The sequence below is a fragment of the Xyrauchen texanus genome, chromosome 41 (genome assembly GCF_025860055.1).
Source record: "Xyrauchen texanus isolate HMW12.3.18 chromosome 41, RBS_HiC_50CHRs, whole genome shotgun sequence".
Classification (NCBI taxonomy): Eukaryota; Metazoa; Chordata; class Actinopteri; order Cypriniformes; family Catostomidae; genus Xyrauchen; species Xyrauchen texanus.
This window is the reverse complement of record NC_068316.1, coordinates 23261395-23274244: the sequence shown is the minus strand read 5'-3', so window position 1 is coordinate 23274244 and position 12850 is coordinate 23261395. Positions and strand designations below refer to the sequence as shown.

General features: G+C 37.6%; 1 protein-coding gene across 1 annotated transcript in view; it reads left to right on the top strand.

Moving 5' to 3' along the window:
* Positions 1–2941: 2941 nt before the first annotated feature.
* LOC127634029 (vesicular, overexpressed in cancer, prosurvival protein 1-like) overlaps positions 2942–12850 on the top strand; it is an 82965-nt gene continuing 73056 nt past the window's right edge. The window contains exon 1 of the mRNA XM_052113429.1: positions 2942–3116. Coding sequence (XP_051969389.1) covers positions 3054–3116 — 63 coding nt within the window. The 5' untranslated portion in view covers positions 2942–3053. The remainder of the gene's footprint in view (positions 3117–12850) is intronic.

Below are 12850 nucleotides of genomic sequence, written 5' to 3'. Positions count from 1 at the left end.
TTTCTATTTAATTCAAGACAGGTCTTATAGAAATATCTATAGGTTTTATAGCTGTAAATAGTAATCTCCCCCTAAAAGTTAAAGAAATATTTCACACAAAAATTTAAATTATCTCATCATTTACTCATCCTCATTCCATCCCAGATGTGTATGACTTTCTTTCTTCTGCTGAACACAGACAAGGATTTTTAAAATAATATTTTAGATCTGTAGGTCCATACAATGCAAGTGCACGGTGACCAGCACTTTGAATGTCCAAAAAGCAAATTAAGGCAGCATAGTAGAAGTAATCCAAAAGACTGCATTGGTTAAATCCATGTTTCCAGAAGCGATATGATAGGTGTGGGGTTTTTTCTATAAATCTCCACTTTTTCTTACACCATCTTCTTTGGCAATTTGCATACCGCATACACCTACTGGGCAGGGAGGAGAATTTATAGTAAAAAATAAATAAAATATTGATCTGTTTCTCACCCACACCTATCAAGTGGCTTCTAACTATATGGATTTAACCACTGGAGTCATTTGGATTACTTTTAGGCTGCCATTATGGGCTTTTTGGACCTTCAAAGTGCTGGCCATCATTCACTTGCATTGTATGGACCTACAGAGCTGAGATATTTTTCTTTTTTTAAATTGTCACATTAATTAAATTGTATTTGTAGAGCGTTTTACACAATGCATGTTCCAAAGAAGATTTTTTTCAGCCTTTTCTTTAAAAACATCTTTATTTATAAGACTAAATATATATATATATATATATATATATATATATATATATATATATATATATATATATATATATATATATATAGGTGAAACTCGAAAAATTAGAATATCGTGCAAAAGTTCATTAATTTCAGTAATTCAACTTAAAAGGTGAAACTAATATATTATATAGACTCATTACAAGCAAAGTAAGATATTTCAAGCCTTTATTTGATATAATTTTGATGATTATGGCTTACAGCTTATGAAAACCCCAAATTCAGAATCTCAGAAAATTAGAATATTGTGAAAAGGTTCAGTATTGCAGTCTCAAAGTGTCACACTCTAATCAGCTAAACACCTGCAAAGGGTTCCTGAGCCTTTAAATGGTCTCTCAGTCTGGTTCAGTTGAATTCACAATCATGGGGAAGACTGCTGACCTGACAGTTGTGCAGAAAACCATCATTGACACCCTCCACAAGGAGGGAAAGCCTCAAAAGGTAATTGCAAAAGAAGTTGGATGTTCTCAAAGTGCTGTATCAAAGCACATTAATAGAAAGTTAAGTGGAAGGGAAAAGTGTGGAAGAAAAAGGTGCACAAGCAGCAGGGATGACCGTAGCCTGGAGAGGATTGGCAGGAAAAGGCCATTCAAATGTGTGGGGAGCTTCACAAGGAGTGGACTGAGGCTGGAGTTACTGCATCAAGAGCCACCACACACAGACGGGTCCTGGACATGGGCTTCAAATGTCAAACGTCTTACCTGGGCTAAAGAAAAAAGAACTGGTCTGTTGCTCAGTGGTCCAAAGTCCTCTTTTCTGATGAGAGCAAATTTTGCATCTCATTTGGAAACCAAGGTCCCAGAGTCTGGAGGAAGAATGGAGAGGCACACAATCCAAGATGCTTGAAGTCCAGTGTGAAGTTTCCACAGTCTGTGTTGGTTTGGGGAGCCATGTCATCGGCTGGTGTTGGTCCACTGTGCTTTATTAAGTCCAGAGTCAACGCAGCCATCTACCGGGACATTTTAGAGCACTTCATGCTTCCTTCAGCAGACAAGCTTTATGGAGATGCTGACTTCATTTTCCAGCAGGACTTGACACCTGCCCACACTGCCAAAAGTACCAAAACCTGGTTCAATGACCATGGTATTACTGTGCTTGATTGGCCAGCAAACTCGCCTGACCTGAACCCCATAGAGAATCTATGGGGCATTGCCAAGAGAAAGATGAGAGACATGAGACCAAACAATGCAGAAGAGCTGAAGGCCGCTATTGAAGCATCTTGGTCTTCCATAACACCTCAGCAGTGCCACAGGCTGATAGCATCCATGCCACGCCGCATTGAGGCAGTAATTAATGCAAAAGGGGCCCAAACCAAGTACTGAGTACATATGCATGATTATACTTTTCAGAGGGCCAACATTTCTGTATTTAAAATCTTTTTTTTATTGATTTCATGTAATATTCTAATTTTCTGAGATCCTGAATTTGTGGTTTTCATAAGCTGTAAGCCATAATCATCAAAATTATATCAAATAAAGGCTTGAAATATCTTACTTTGCTTGTAATGAGTCTATATAATATATTAGTTTCACCTTTTAAGTTGAATTACTGAAATTAATGAACTTTTGCACGATATTCTAATTTTTCGAGTTTCACCTGTATATATATATATATAAGACAACAGTATATTAATTATATTATACTATATGCATTATAATTATTAATGATATAATACAATAATTAATAATTATTGTTTTTTTATTTAAAATCTAACAAATTTCTTGTGATGTTTTACTTGAACAGTAATTTTTAATATTTTATTTGATATTTCTTTCAAATAAATGCCTCTTGGTTTGACATTTTGATATGAATTATAATGGCATTCTTATGTTTGTGTGGCCTATCGGTATCGTATAGGTCTACAGGTGCTATATCTTCCCATCCAATTTAAATAACCGTTAATCATATTGGATTTTGTTTCATTTTAAATAATTGGCTATTGCAATGTAATTCTGGATTATTCCAATAAAACGTATTTTTAAATATATGGGTGGATAAGTCAGAAGCCTTCATCTGTTTGTGCGTGGAAATATCGTGTGCTATTTTTTCCTCGTGGAAATATGTTTAATTGTTGCGAGAGGATTTCGTAACGAATTCACGAGAAAGAGAGCCGAGAAGAGAGGAGATGCCCACAGCTGAAATGCTGGCGCTGTTCTCCCGGACTGACACACAGACAGCGCTCGACATGCACACAGTTTCTCCTATGAAAACGGTTTCATTTTAAAAGTTTAATGTTATGTATCCTCCGTCCTGACAGCTTTTACCATCACTCTGTGCCTCGGTAGAATGAAGGAGAAAATGAAGCGACACGGAGCAAGTGTGCTGTTGACACTGTGGATGATTTTAGAGGTGAGTCGCGCGGATACTGTCAAACAGCACAGTAAGCGCTTTTTCTTTGATATTTGATGCTGTACGCTAAGGATGAACTTCATTATTTCTGTTTTAATCGGTGAAAAGTTAGTCCATCCTTTATCAAGAGCCGCATTACGACGATACTGTATTTTATACATATATTATGTCGTACCATTAGGTGAGTCTTTGTCTCTCTGTCCGCTCCAGCAGATGGAGGAAATAGCCTAGTGTAAATATCATGTTGTGTTGTGTTGTGTCAGTTCGAGTCGGGTCAGCTGTAAAGGCAATGCAGAAGTCCAATCCATTGTGTGTGGAGCTTTGCTAACTTTAGTATTTTGATTGTTTTACTCTCAGCTAAAGCTTTTCTTTATAGGGTTACTTAAACATAACCAATATAGACAGAAAGCTTATGAAATATGACATCAAATGTGTGTTGAAAGTATATTTATTTAACTGTTTATGATTCATTTTTGTGTTTATCATATGATTGTTCACTGGATGATCACAGGCCTTTTAGACAATGCTTGTTACTGGAAATTCTAGTGAAGTTACAGTATGAGTTGTTGCAGTGAAACAATGCTGTTTATTCATTTTTTTTTTTTTTTTTTTATGTTTTGTGCTCTCAGATACATCCTATATGTCTAACAGAATAATGCAAATGCATTATGTATCATCATTTACTACCAATCCATGAGATCAAAAAAGAATCCACTAAGAATCCTCAAAAGATTCAATAAGATCTGGAGCATCTGAATTGCCTACTTTAGTCTGTTTATTTCAGAATTTCAGTGTGTATATCAAATATAATTTTATTCTAAGATGATTCTGTTCAGTCCGAATTCAGTCCCAATTCATTAAGATTGGTTCCAAATTATGATAATCCTTTACTTTTTTTTGTACAATTTTTGCAAGTATGATCTGCTCTAATGTAGTTTATCTATTAACTATTTTGTTATTGACTGGCTATTTAATCCGCTTAATTAATGTAATATTTCGAATTGACTTTCCAGACTTTGATATGTAAAATACTTACATTTCAAAGGCATTTGCTAAAGTAAAGCATTAAGCATCAGCAGACCTTTCTAATGTGATATACTGTCTCTGCAGATACTAATGATATTGCACCTGATCAGCGCCTCATCAAGATAACATTATACTGCCCTGTCAGATGAGAGAGAGAGATAGATTCTTTTTCATAAGCACTTAGATGGGGATAAATCAATATGTCAGCTTATTGTCTCACAAATCTTTGTGCATTAATCAATTAAAATCAGACTGTGATCATAAAGCCTAAAGACACACACGCTAACACACTTATGTACGCGTCTTGGTTTTTTAGCATAATTATGTGCTCTTTAGTGTATGCGTGAATGACTAAATAAAGTAGGACACATCCAAACCTGTAGGAAGCCTGAATTGCCACATTCACTACTGGAATTCTTGTTTCGTAGTTGAAATTAGGGCTGTCGATAAAATGTATTATTTTTGTAGGATTAATTATGTGAAGAATTATACTCCTGATCCATACGTAAATTACGAGTGTTCCTATCATCGGAGTAATTCAAGCTTTATGTACTACCTTAACATTTTTGTGACTATGTGGCAGTAGTGCAGTCAATGCAGGTCCAGCTGTACAGGAAACATGCCTTGTCAAACCAACAAGATTCTTTCACAGACTGGCACAACAGAATGCAGGATTCCCGAGACACATTTTTTAAATTTTCAAAGGATGCGAGACACTCCAAATGCATCCGTCTAGTGCACAAATACCTAGACCAACAATTAAAAATAGCGCATGGAAGTAGACCAATGGCGTTCAATTATATGAAAATAAAACATACAATATTTTGACTTTTACAGCCACTTTTACAGCCACTTTTTGGGGCAGCTGTGGCTCAGGTGGTAGAGCGGGTCGGCTGCCAATCGCTGGGTTGGTGGTTCGATTCCTGGCCCACACGATTCCATTTGCCGAAGTGTCCTTGGGCAAGACACTGAACCCCAAGTTGCTCCCAATGGCAGGCTAGCACCTTGCATGGCAGCTCTGCCACCATTGGTGTATGAGTGTGAGTGTGTGCGTGGTAATGGGTGATTGGGACACAGTTTAAAGCGCTTTGGTAACCTCTAAGGTTAAAAAAGGTGCTACATAAGTGGACAATGTTTTTTTTTACAATTTTTTGTATCTTCTAAATGCTTTACTTGTCTGCTGCCAGGATATGTGTATACCATTTGATGCAATGCATTTTAATTATCTGAATTATTATATTTATTTTATAAAAATATTTATGATTATTTAATTATTATTAGGCTTGTGATTGATGCTGTTTTGAGATGATTAATGATATATATTAACAGAATTTATTTCCGATATAAATTGAGCTGCTCATTGTACAATAATAGTCTTTCAAACATATTTCTTAACACAACTTTGGTAAAGTAGGAGGGACAGGTTTAATTAAAGAGGGTCGCGCATTGGATGCATCTGGTGGACGACATGGCATGTTATAACATTTGAAACAGTTATTTTCTATGAAGGTATGTACACACACCACAGGCTTGCCGTCTCCAGAGGCTGTTAAAAATTCGGCAGCGCCAGCCACAATACTCAACTTGCACAGTTTTCCGTTAAATTTGATCTAAATAATTATCAAAGGACATAGAATATTTACTCTTGTCAATACTGGATGATATATTGTGTATAATATCTTTAAGAGCCTACACAATTTATTTTCAGTTACAATATGTCTTTTTGTAGTTTGACAGCTTGAATGAAACCCCTATTCTTTGCTACATACAGAGAAATTGCATAATGAATGTCACCATTTCTAATAGTTCAGATTGCACAATTACTCCAGTTTTATACACTAGCATGCAAACTCATCAACATAATTTTGTTCATTCTTGAAGCAGCACAAAAACCTTTGTATCTTTGGACAGCCATCAGCTCATAGTGCATGTGAGATATCTGTGTCTTTCCCATGCTTCAGTACCGGCTTCAGTAAATGTTATGTCACCCCCTTGTGGTCTCACAAAGCTATTATGTCAGGCTACATTGAATGGAATACAACTAAATTGTAAATTGAAAGCACACAAATTAGGTTTCTAATTTAAATGTCGGCTGATGTTAATATATCGATGCTAAAAGAATGTGTTGATCAATAATTGATGTATCAATATTTTATAACATCCCTCTTTATTATATACTAAATTGTCTTTATTTGGGGTCCTTTCTCTGTAAATATTGTAAAATTTGATTAATTGCAATTAATTTTATTAATTAATCAGCACATCATGATTTTTGTATCTATTGACATTGAAATTGAAATATATGGCATATTTACCTGCTTGACTTACCTATATCTTTGTTCTCATTTAAGTATCCTACAGTACATGTGCTTCACTTAAGCCATGATGAATGCATCAGTTTGTGTAACTCAACTGTTATAGAGCATGGAACTATCAATGCCAAGGTCATACTGATTAAATGTATGCTTTGAATTCACTGTAAATTGTTTTGGATGAACGTATCTGCCAAATGAATAAATGTATATCTACTTCTAGGCAATTTGACAATTTGAAAGTTTTTTCTTTGTTGCCATTTCTAAGAAAAAAAATATCTATGGCCAGCCTTCAAGGAAAACTTTAGTGTCTTAAAACCTGGGAATCTAATATGTAGCTGCATAACTGTTGGGTCGAAAAGGGTCTTGCGTTAAATAGGATATTTGTATTCCATAACCATGAGACATGATTGTGTAATTAAACTCTTCCCTGTGTGCACAGTGGAAAATGTTGGTCTATCTAATGATATCATATTGTCAAATTTGTTTTTGACAATTACACCCCAGTGTCGATCTTCCTGTGTTGTGGTTTTGGCTCTGTAGAGGAACCCTTGAACCATATTGATTCATGCCATCTCTTTCTGTGACATTGAGAAAAGGCATTTGCTACTGACTGCTGGATCAGTCAGAAGTTGACAGAAAGCAGCAGGAACTTTGATTCAGCGATGTGCATGTCTTGTAGCATTGATTCAAGGATTTGCTCACTAGGTCCTGTGAATCTATATTTAACAGAGACAACGGTATTGGCCTTATGCCCCTGGCTAATGCTTCGTTAACACCAGCTCTGTCCTCGCAGATTACCCCTCTCTCACTCTCAAAATGTCGTGTATTGAACAGCAGCCAATGTTAAACAAGGGCTTATGCTAAAGTAGTAAAGTATGGTGTAGGCCCTGAATGGTCCACCATCAATGTTTGCACGTGGATAGATGTGTATTGTGGAAGAACTGACCATAACAAAAAAGGGCTGCAGGGAGCCATCAGAAATCATACTCAGTAAACAACCATTAACCTTCAATCAGGAAAGGATTAGATATGGGTTATGTTTAAAATCATTGTTTATGTCCAGTGTCTGGTTTTATGTTTGCATAAGGGATGATGTTATTGAAGGATGACGTTAATAGCGTGCAAAACTTTGTAGAGACATATAATGTATAGTCTGTGCTTTGGTTCGACTTTCCAGTGCTTTCAAATGTACTGTTTTGTTGACAATCATCTCTGCGTTTAGTCAATGACTAACATAAGGATCTAGTATGACTGCTGGAGTGTTTGTTTGTTGAGTGCCAAGTGTGTTTGTGCTATAATCAAATATTTTATTTTAATTTGATTAATAATTCCAGCCTTGATTTCCTTATAAATGTATTTAGGATATGTTTGATTTATAATATCATTTTTGATTATGATCATGAAAATCATTGGTTCTGTTTTTTTTTGTTTGTTTTTTTGGAACCGGTTCTAATCAAGAACCCGTTCTCGGTTCCTAATCATACTTAAAATGTAAATAAAACTGCTTATAAAATTTGCACTTTCACCAAATTTATTAAGAAAGTGCTTGTCATTTCTCAGTACAATATGCAACAGACCATTAGTGAACCAACTGAGGGCCAATTGTAGGCATGGTATCTAAGGCAGAGACTATGCTGTAATAGACACAAAGCCAATAGCAAAGTCCCTTTGTTCTGTGAGGAGCTTCCAACCTCAACATTAACTGGAACCATTTCCTCTTTATGCTTTAAGACAGCATAGAGATTTAAGAAATTATTGGGGAGATGGAATTGGGACACAACACAGGCCGGAATCAAACCTAACTGCTAGGCCTTTATCTCCTAAACCGGTAACCAAGATCCAGCGTGCTCCCAATGGATAAACCTCCCTATTGGCCTCTTTAAAATGGTTACTGTTGTTTCCTTAGACGTAAAGTTGCCAGCAAAGATTATGTCCCCACAAAAAGAGTCTGGGACAATTAGTGCATTTGCAATTCCTTGCATGTATTATGCCTTTATGCCAGCCTAGAGATCTGTAGCACTGTGAATGAAAAGCCTGGCATAAGTCCCTTTACTGGTAGTGACAATGTTTCTTTACACAAAATGCATGTCTCTAGCCCTGAGAGTTTGTATTAACTCAGCAAACGTCAGATTGTAAAAATTATTCTGCTTCTTCCCACCAGATTTCCTTGGTGAGAAAGGCTTGATATTTGATTGGATGTAGGCTTGGAAGTATTATTGTAATGTGTCCATGCAACAAGACTTGTGGGAAAAAGAAATCTTTTGGCAAGCAGCCATCTTAGTCATAGCTTGTTGATACCCTAAATTGCGACCTTTCAGATCTTGGACAAAACGGTATGCTAATTATGCACTGTTTACAACAGCCTTTTTACCCTTTTTATACATACAGTTGAATATTGTTTTGTATTTATCACAGTATCAGGCAGTTTTGTTTACACATTTATTTAGATATTTGCATTTTGGTTGGGTGATTGCTGGTGAATTAGTTACAGTGCAAACTAAGTTCTACTGTGTAAGTGTAGAAAAATCTCTCTTACTGTATGAGCATGCATGAGGTGTCAAATGTGAAAGTGAAGATTGCAGACTTTTCAGAATTATTTTTTTAGGTGGTTACAATTTCGTTCAAACCACAGTTTATTCTGGCCAAGAACTGTGCTTTTAGACAGGAATATACTGTATGGATGACATGTAAAGCAATCAATCACAGATTGTATTGATTTCCGTGTTGTTTAGGGAAGGGTTTTCTGAGATATACTATACCACAATAATAGATTGGCATGAAAAATAATTAAAATAATGATGTGGCAGTCTCTAAACGATTATATAGAAAACACGTAGAAAAATAGTGGAAAATGTTTACAGTATCACTATAAAACATAAGTATGGATTATTTCACAGACATAACTAAGAACAGACTGTGAATTTGGCAAAAGTAGGTCGAAAGTTCAGCTCTGTGCTTACCGAAATTAAAAAAAACCTGCTCCCAGTGGCCAAAGCTGGAAGTGTTTTTGACTCTTCCCGTATGCCGTATGCCCACCTATATGCCGTATGCCCACCTATCTTTCTTAGGATTTTGCGTATGCCCACCTGAAATAAGTGGTGATACGCATGGCCGCCAGAACAATGAATAGGTTTTGGCCCGGATCTTTTTCAGTCTACAATTATCAGCAATGCTGGAGCACCATTGAGTGAATTGTGTTTATTATTATTATTATTATTTTAAAAAGGATTTAGATACTCTCTCTAAACATGCACGGAGCTGCAGGAGGTGGGAGCGCAACTGATGGCATGGGTAAGACAGACAGTCAGACTAAGCTGATTCACCAATCAGAACGATCATTTCAGATGTGGTTGGATATGTGCTAACCAATCATATTTTTCATTTCAGTAAGTGGTGGGACATTTCCAGCGTCTAATGCTGATGCACAATAATTTCTGGAGGAACCACAATTGTCACTGTTAATGTATTTCCGTACTAAAAGTAAATATATGTTGATACATTTAAATGTAATTTATAAAATACAAATTTGTGAAAATACTGCATGTTATTGCACCACTGCTAGTTTTTGATGCTCTCCGCAAATACTGGACAACTGTTTCCCTTTTTTTATTTTCTTTTATTTTTGCCTTTTACTTTTGTCAGTGGTGCCTTTTTCTTGTGATATCAAATAATTTCAATTCATATTTCTAAGTAGGAAAACAATTTCACTATACACAGAAATGCACATAATAGTACACAAATAAAACATAACCATTCGTTTTTATGTAGGCTACATATGGTAATACAAGATAAAGTGTTAACATGTAACGTGAATAAATGCAAATATATGAATATTAGAGACTGGGTGCATTTGTGTGTGTGTGTGATTTCCCAGTATGCCCACCTCTTCAGACACTACTAGACCACTGTGCAAACCCCATCCTAAACCTAAGCATCAGTGGAGTAAATTTGAGCCAAAAATGCAGCCTCTGAATTATGCACCATACACTTTAAAAAATACTGGATTAAAAATAACCCAAACTGGATTGTTTTTAGTCCAGCCGCTGTTTAGATATGGGACAGAACACACGTTGGGCTAAACTAACCCAGCAAGTTGGGTTGTTCATTTCAACCCAGCAAATGGGTTATTTATTAAACACAAATGCTGGTTCATTTTTACTGGAATGCTGAGTTAATTTGATCTCACATGTGGGTTATTATTTTCAGATTGTTTTATCCTTAAAAAATAAACCCCACCATAAACAAATGTGCAAACATGGTAGTGCCTTTATAATTGTATAAATATAAATACATGCAATAAGTACATTTAAACTATTTTACAAATATTTGAATAACCAGCATGTAGAACAATAAAGTAACATTTATAATGTTATAATTTATGTTAAATACACTAGGCATTTAAAAAAAAAAAAAATACCCATTCTATTATTAAAAGGATAGTTAACCCAAAATTAAAAATCTGTAATTGACTTATCCCTTCACATCTGAAGGAAAAACTAAACAGGTGCCACGTGTGTCTTTTAGATGTGAATGTGAAGATTTATAGTAAAACAAATACAAATAAGAGGACTTTTTCTCACTTTCACAGTCATTTAACCAACAAAGTCATGTGAATTACTTTTATGCTTAATTTATCTGCGGTTTGGAGCTTAAAAGTTTTTGTCACCATTCAGTTGTATTATATGAACCTACAGAGCTGAGATATTCTTCTAAAAATGCAGAGGCTTCCCCCTCCCTTACGTCATCCTGATGCGGGGCTGACGTAGATGGTCCCATCTCCACCTTCCCACCCCACACTGTCCCACTGTATTACAGGGCCACAAACCCTTTAACAACGAAAAAGCCGGCCAATTAGTACCCAAAATTAGTGGATGGTTGAGGCGGGGACTAACCACAGCCTCAATATTATGCTTTTGACCCTGAAATAAAATGGTGACTCCACAGGATAATCGTAAATATCCCCGTGCACACACCTCACCCTCACCTGATTATTGCATACCATGCCGCATTTTGAACCAAGCATTGACTAATATAGGATTTGTTACAACCTGGATCCACCAAGGCTTGGTATACCCCCCAAAGTACATACACAGGTACTTAGTATGTCCCTGCTCAATCGGGGCAGCCTGTGGAGTTTCGGATCAATGCCTACACTTCCATCACCGGGCACTGGTCTCAGACATGTCCCGGTTCCCCACAACTCCTGCAGACTGGCTCAAACCTCCCTCCCACACCAGTGCTAGCAGCTTCCCCTACCTGAGAGAAAGAGTGGAAAGAGGTGGGAGAGAAAGAGAGACAGGGGATATTGGCGTGTTAGGAAACCCCCGGGAAACCAGTCTCGGAGGAATGTTCCTCCATTTCCAGGGGAATGGGACAGGACAGAAGGAAGGAGGGGAGAGAGAGGGGGAGATGGAGGGACCACAGAGAGAGAGAGAGAGAGAGAGAGAGAGAGAGTGGGGTGCACTGGCCCCCGGAATAATGGTCTTCTGCCAGTTGCACTACTTCATATTACGTTGCCGGTTGATGGCACTGGACCCAATCCACTGTCCCCTTTAGCAGAAAGGAGATTAACTGCTCCAGCACCATGAGATTGATGATATCCCCGACGTTGCTGTCTTTCTCAGCCAGCACCCACCGCCGGCAGGTGTCACAGAGCTGTTGAGCAAAAGCAAACGGGCAGCTGACTTTGCTCAGCGTCAGGGATCGGAACCACTGGCGGTGCTCTTCTGGACCGCAGCCGACCCGCTGCAGGGTAGCTTTCTTTAATATGGGGTATTCCAGGAGGTTGGCGAATGGAAGTTGTTGGGCCATGATCTGGGCCTCCTCGGTCAGCAGCAGTTGGAGATGGACTACCCATTGCACACACTGCCATTTCATAGCCTTGGCTGTATGTTCAAAGAGCTCCAGAAATGCTTCTGGATCATCTTGCACCCCATCTTAGCAAGCATTAGGGTTGCCCCCTCTTGGGTTAGCAAGCTCTGCCACACCTATCGGTCCTCCTCTTGGCCTCGAAGGAGCATCTCAAAATGCTGTTGTTGTTCCACTCATAGATCCACTCTGCCTGGTGTTAGGTCTGGTGGATGCTGGTGAGAGAATGGAAGACTTCCTCCAGTGGTGATGACAACTCGATAGCAATGTATCCTTCCTCCTTCCTGGGTTTCGGCACCAGTATAACAAATGATCGTAGTTGGGCAAACAAAGAGGAAGCAGGAGTCGGCTTCAGTGAACCACATAAGTTTATTAAACACTCTGGATGCAATTTCAGCAGCCAATGTAAAACTGCTGCTTTTCAGCCAGACAGTGAAGCTTCCACAAAACACACACTCTCTCACTCTGTGCACCGGGCCATTTTTATCTCCCCTGTCTCTCACTGCAAACACAGAAACAGTAATT